This window comes from Seriola lalandi, unplaced genomic scaffold, assembly GCF_002814215.2.
Source record: "Seriola lalandi dorsalis isolate HSWRI2012SDOR001 ecotype SW California unplaced genomic scaffold, Sedor1 jcf7180002054271, whole genome shotgun sequence".
NCBI lineage: Eukaryota > Metazoa > Chordata > Actinopteri > Carangiformes > Carangidae > Seriola > Seriola lalandi.
The window spans coordinates 350,216-356,880 of record NW_019524824.1 but is presented as its reverse complement, the minus strand read 5'-3'; the positions used below and the strand labels follow the sequence as shown (position 1 = coordinate 356,880).

The following is a 6,665-nucleotide window of genomic DNA, read 5'->3' as shown; positions in this document are numbered from 1 at the left end:
TCAATGGTGTGAACACAGGTTTTGGGAAAGAATTAATACTACAAGTGAGCACCAGAGGTCAGCACAACATCATGTACTGCTGGGCTGAAGCTTTCCGCAGACAGAAACCTCAGGATTTCTCAGGGTTTTGAGTCAAGTCTTTGTTTATATGAGGGAAGCTGAGAGGACTTTATTAATATTTTGCTCTGTAACATACGACCATGAGCTGGTCAGTATAGCCACTGTCCTGCTGGGATGAAGGTACTTAAGTGGGAGTAACTTTTCATGTAGCTACTTTCCCTGGCAAGAATTGTGCAGATAAATGGCAGTTGTTTGTAAATGTAATAAAGAAATCTCACAGGTACTGTCTTGCTTTTTTAACAGCATGTGTTTTTTTTCATCCCCATGTAAATAACACTAACTATTGTATGGATTTGAAAAATTTTAGTACCCATAAAGAAACTTTACACTAAGTACAAAGCAATCGTCTTCTTACTCCCTTGTCCTGGAACATTTAAGCACATCACACGGTTGTTCTTGTTGTCATCGTCATCATCATAATCATCATCATCATCATCATGTTACAGTTATTATCATGAAATGTCAAGCTCAACTTTTGAGCAAACATGGACATAAAAGTGCTAGAGTAGTAAAAAAAAAATAGCTACCAATACCTTACTAAGACACTTTTACTTTTTTAGTCACCTATTTTCAGATTATTCAGGATTAGTAGATGAATTTTCTCTTTTTTGGGGGGCTTTTGTGCCTTTATTGGACAGGACAGTAGAGAAAGACAGGAAATGGGGAGGCAGAGAGAGGGGGAATGACATGCAGCAAAGGACTGTAGCCTCTACACATGGGGCGCCTGCTTAGACCACTACGCCACACGACGCTCCGTAGATGAATTTTCAACCTTGTTTCCTCACAGCAACAAGCTCCAGTGGTCAAAGTCTGGTCATAATAATTTCTGTATGGAATTCCCACATGTTTCCTCTCTCAATTAAATACATGCACGTTGGCTGAAGTGTGAAAAACCTCTCTGTCATCGCCCTTATGTAAGACTCAAGCCTAAGAATTGGATTTGGTCACTGGTTCCTGCAGTGTGGCCACCCAGTTCTATTAGTCAGGATGGGTTAAATGAAGAAGATGGATTTCCTCACAGAAATGAAGTATAACAAAAAAAAAAAAAGAGGAATCTTTCATTAACAATCCACAAATAATTACACAAAAGCCGGATTGTGGAAATCCAGGCTTACTCCCCTTTGTACTGGATTACAATTAACATCATTGTAATCACCACTGTTATCCAATTACATGCACTCTGTTATTCCACACTATGCACATTGTTCAATAATAGCCTCCAGATGGGTAATTCTCTCTGATAGCGAGGAGGACAGGGTGTCTGAGAAGAGTGTGAACCTGTCTCTGACTCATCCCGCTGAATATTTTCTAATCTAACTTTAATTGCCTGGCCTCAACTTTCAACTTTACTTTTTAGAGATTCATTTCCCAAACTACTTGAGAGCAGTTCTGCTCTGCTGGCTCCACACGCTGCCCGCGGGGCCTCTGACGATGGTAATTTCTTGATGAGGCGCTTACTCACCCAAATCAATCCTTCCCTCCCTTCTTCACATCTCCCTTTCTCCTTTCGCCTCCTCCTGTCATTGTCTCCTGCGAGGGGTGACGCATCCTTCACATGCATCCGCTCCGTCTTAAGTGAATGATCCATGCAGTAAAGCCTGTAAGACATGGCCTGAGCAACAGCCAGCTTTCTCTCTCTTTGTGTGAATATGGAAATGTCACTGGCAACAACAAAATAAAAAGACATAATGAAAAGAATGAGACAAAGTGGCAGAATAAGGCAAACAGCAGCGCTGGAGCTTGGGGGTGAAGTCATTACAGTCGGCATGTGAGAACAGGAGCTGGGTCTGAAACTCTGGAGCCAGCTAATTGAGCTCGGATGAGTGACAGTAGACACAGGTAGGCACTGTGTTTGAGTATGTTGTTCCCCCTCTTCCATGTGGATGACTATGAACAAAAGGGCAGACTCTTTTTCTAATCAAGCTAATGGAGTGGGAACAAGCTGGTAGCTCAACTAGATGGGCAGCGACAGGTAGAAGGTGCCTCCGGGGGATTTAAGGAGTCATGGGGAAGAGAGACTGAGGTGAGGACCTCAGTCTCTTGATTGGCAGAACACAGGGTGATAAAAAGCCCTGGCTTGTACTGTCAGATCCATTAGCAGGTGGTTCAGGTCTGAGTAGCATAAAGTGACAAGGACCGTGGTTCATTTTAGACGTCCACGCTGCCAAAGAGTAACTTCAGCCCTGCGTGCTACAGCTGTGAGAAAAACTGCTGGTCTGACAGCAACAACCTGCTTAATTTAACTGTGTCGTCGTTTTTTAGTGTCTATTCAATAGTCAATACATTTAATCCCCGTGGTTGTTGTCTGCGTGACGAGTGTGAGTTACAGCTAAGATGATGCTACAGAGGAAGAAGCCAGGATGGTGAGTAAAACTATTTCAATTTACTTTATTTCACCAGGATAATCTGCTCAGAGGAAGTACTGCTTTATATTGAGCCCTGATTACATACATCAACAGCAGTTAAGAAGAAAATCTCACCACAAGGTCAGTTTAGTAGTTGTTCTGGACTTTTTGATCATGTCACATGATTTTCCTCAGCAGGAGTTTGACCTGTTGAAATTGTGGTTGTTCAAATTTCCATTTTTCTTTCTCACAGGATGTGATGTGACTGAAAGCTCTTCAATTAAAAGCTCCCAAACTGAAAGCTAAATTAAATTAAACTTCCAAGGTCAAGACTGAATTTTGAATTTTGATCTTCAGTTTTGAAGCCAATAGAAAATCCTTCAAGTGTTCAGGAGAAAAGAGAAACCAGTCAAGTTGTTCACATCTGAAAACCTTTTTTGGTCTTTTAAAGTCAGAGTAAGAGATAATGTAGAAGGAAAAATAAGCACTGAAGGGAATTAATTCAACTTCAGGGGCTTATTTTTGCAAATAACATGCTTATTACCAAATATAAATATTATATATAAAAAAAAACATTTAAATGACAGAAGCTACTTTATTTTTTCCTCAATTTAATTAAAAGTTGAATGACTTTGAGTCCTCATAATGCCACATCTTTGGCAATGCTAATAAATGCTAAATACAGTAGGTAAATGTTGAAAACTGGCCTGAGTGAACAGTTTCACTTCTTTACTGGGCCACATGTTTACTGGACTGGGGTGTCCTGGTTGTGCTCTTGCTCAGGGAAAATCAGATGTTCTCTGATTGAACAGCATCAGGTTCAGTCTGGATTTAAAGGAAGAAGCCGATCAAGATCAAGTCCAGCTTGACAGCTTGAGTCCAGTTTCCTGATACTGGTCTGAAACCAGCTCTGGGTCAAAAAAATGTAACTTCAACATGAGAATCTAATTACCATGCTTATGTTAAAGGATTAAAACTCAAATGTTTATTGAAAGCTTCCTGAATTGACCTCAGACTGCAGTTGTGTGGTTATGACAACCACGAAAAAATGAAAGGTCTCTGATTGGGATTCAGCCTCTATCTGCTTTAGTGTCGTTGAGCAATCCAAATTTCTTCTGTACCTGCACCTAAAGCCTGAGACTGAAAATAAACTGTCTCTTCCCACCTTCAGGAGGCCTGGACTGATGCTTTGCTGGTTTCTATTCTGGATCTCTCATCAACCAGACTCCCTCCACAGGGTGTCAGCCGTCAACCTGCGGCGCTTCATTGGCTGTGCCGTCCGGGAATTCACCTTCCTCGCCAAGAAACCCGGCTGCGGGGGCCTGCACATCACCACTGACGCCTGCTGGGGGCGCTGTGAGACCTGGGAGGTGAGCAGCTGGGAGACATCTACTGTACAATACACACAGAGAGGAGAGTAGTGTAAATGTGATTATACAGAGAGGTGACGTGAGCAAAGCTGACAACTTTACACAAAAGAATATTACCCTGCTGTTTGCATCAGCTCAGATTTGAAGAAAGAGAGAAGGAGAAGAAGAAGAAGAGGAGGAGGAGGAGGAGGAGGATGGATTAGATGCAGGTTCAGACGAACACACGGTCAAACACACAGACAGGCAGGAAGACAGCCAGATAAATACTGTAGATAAAGAGATGGAGAGATGGGGTGATCCCCATGGAGAAAATTTGTTTTCGCTTTCCTCTTTCTGCAGGGAGGTCAGTGCAAGGACAGCGTGCATGCAAGCAGGGATTCAGCGGCTGGACAGATACAGTACATAGATGGACCTATGTAAGAACAGATAGAGGGACAGATAAGTGTGTGGGATGTCCAAGAAAAATATATTCTGTGTTTATATTCCCCTATCAAGATCTAATCATTGTGGCGTAGTAATGAGAGGCTGTCTGAAGATTGGAGGACAGGAGGCTTCTGGAGCAGCGTGCTCTGAAACCGAGTTAACGAAAGCAGCGAGGAATCCAGAGATTGAAGTGACAGCAGTGCTTTCCCTAACAATGCCTCAAGTGCTGAGAAGACACAAATGGATTCCATAAATTGCCGGATACTGATTATGCTGTGAAATCTCAAGATTCATCCAGTACATTGTATTCAGTGACAAGAGGCATTAGAAAGCTCATGATTCTCCCTGCTTTGTTATTATTGCAGTGTAGCTGGTGTTTGTGCAGGAGGCCCGAGCTTTGTTTTGTGATACTCTTTGGATCCCCTCAGGGAGGAGACTCATCTTTTTGTCTGCTCTACCCCACAGGGAGGTCAGGACACAGCAGAGGGAGTCCATGTCTTGCCTTAGGAACAGTAACTGGGGTCAGGGGTGAAATCTGTGAACTGTAGGTGACAGGACAGTCTCTAATTACAACTACCCAACTTCAGGATTTACATTTGTACCTGTGTATTGATCTGATGACATGATCCAGTCAAACTTTTAATTACAGCAACAGCAGAATGAGATTACGTGCCAACACCACAAACAATTAATAGAGGGTTCGCAGATGTGTCACAAATCTCATGGTAAACACGGCTTGATGGCAAAACAGAGGTTCCTTGGCACTGGTTATGAGCAAATAATGAGAGGCTGAACAAAACAATTTATTAAGTAAGAAAAGTCTAATGAGATGGATTTTTTTCACATCAGGTGACACAGAAAAGAGTCTAATCTTCAGGTTGGTTTGGAGCTTGAAGTCACTGTGTGGAGTTTTTAAGCAGTGGCGGTGCTTTAGAGTAACGTTTGTAAGAGTAGGTCCGTGCATTGTTTATATTTGCATGAATATGACATAATATATATTTTCCCCAGTATTTGGTGGGGGTATCTCACAATAAAAGGGAGCAGAGTGCCACTTAAAGTGGAGAAAACAAGCTGGACAAAACAAATTTTGTAAGCATTTTTAAAAAGGGCTTTGCAAATGTTTTATGAGGCAGGAAATGCATTAAACATGTAAGTGCATGTTTAATGCAATACCTTAATTTGCTTTCTTGCTGAGAGTTGAAAGAGTCTGTAACGGACAGATATGAAAGTGATATCAATCTTCTTATCTAACTGTAAGAAAGCAAATTAACGCAGTTCTCAAAATGTTGACATTTAATATGTAGGATATTTGATACATCTATATATGTGTGTGTGTAGGTATATACAGAGTAAATATATAGTGTGTTTGTATTTCCAGAAGCCCGTCCTGGACCCTCCCTACCTTGAGTCCCACCAGCGGGTTTGTACCTACAATGAAACCCGCATGGTCACTGTGAAATTGCCCAACTGCCAGCCCAACGTCGACCCAATGTACACCTACCCCGTGGCCTTGAGATGCGACTGTGGAGTCTGTGTAACCAGCACCACTGAATGTATAACCTCTGTGTGACACACACTCAAATGTACCATTTAAAGCAAATCAAATGTTTTATTTTACTCTATTTTATTTTGCTCTTATTATTATTGCTCTTATTCTGACTCCTGAGGACACAAAGAACACAAGACATCTCCGTCTCCATCCACCATATAGTGGCTATTCAGCGAACAAACAGATAAGGTTTTGGCTTATTTTTTTCTCACACAAGCAGAAATGCGTGATTTCTGGTGACACTGTTCTGAAGGGAGGTCAAAGGTCACAGCATCCCTGGAGCTGGTAGGGATTCAGCATCCTGCTACAGGACACCTCAGTGGGGCAGATGTTCACAGTCATGGGGGCTCAAACCCCCATGAGCTAGTTATCTGAACTTCCTTTGATATAATATAAAATCTTTTCACCTGTGTGATTTAATGTGCGCTCCTTAGAATGTAGAAAGCTACTTCCATCAGCACTTCTTTTTAAATACATAAGAACTTTCCTTTATAAAAGGTAGCAGTCAGTTTTAAAGCTTGTGATTGCTGTAATTGACATAATTAATGATAAGTCTTAAAGAATCTCTCAAAGAATAATCAGCCATTGATGGGTGGCTAATGATGTGATTGCTCGTTAGCGCTTCATTAACTGACCTGAGCTCTGAGGCCAAATGTCCTGCTGGTTAGTCATCAGTGGCGGGGGCAGAAAAACCAGCCCTTACTAAGTGTCAGCATTCGTATGAGTCCCAAGGAGAACAGGGTTTATGTAATTCCTGAGTGCTCACGTATCACTGAGGAGCTGCAGGGATGCGTTTGAGCCCCAGAGCTCAGAGGGGAAACAGAGCACACTCCTCCCAGGACCCCCCACCCCCCCACC

At 42.2% G+C, this 6,665-nt stretch overlaps 1 protein-coding gene across 1 annotated transcript in view; it reads left to right on the top strand.

Annotated features, from left to right (window-relative positions):
- The window catches only part of gphb5 (glycoprotein hormone subunit beta 5), a 6,989-nt gene extending 363 nt beyond the window's left edge, over positions 1–6,626 (top strand). Inside the window, exons 2-4 of the mRNA XM_087173692.1 lie at positions 3,637–3,835; positions 4,724–4,747; positions 5,637–6,626. Of these exons, the coding sequence (XP_087029818.1) occupies positions 3,637–3,835; positions 4,724–4,747; positions 5,637–5,828 (415 nt within the window). The 3' untranslated portion in view covers positions 5,829–6,626. The remainder of the gene's footprint in view (positions 1–3,636; positions 3,836–4,723; positions 4,748–5,636) is intronic.
- The last annotated feature ends 39 nt before the right edge of the window (positions 6,627–6,665 follow it).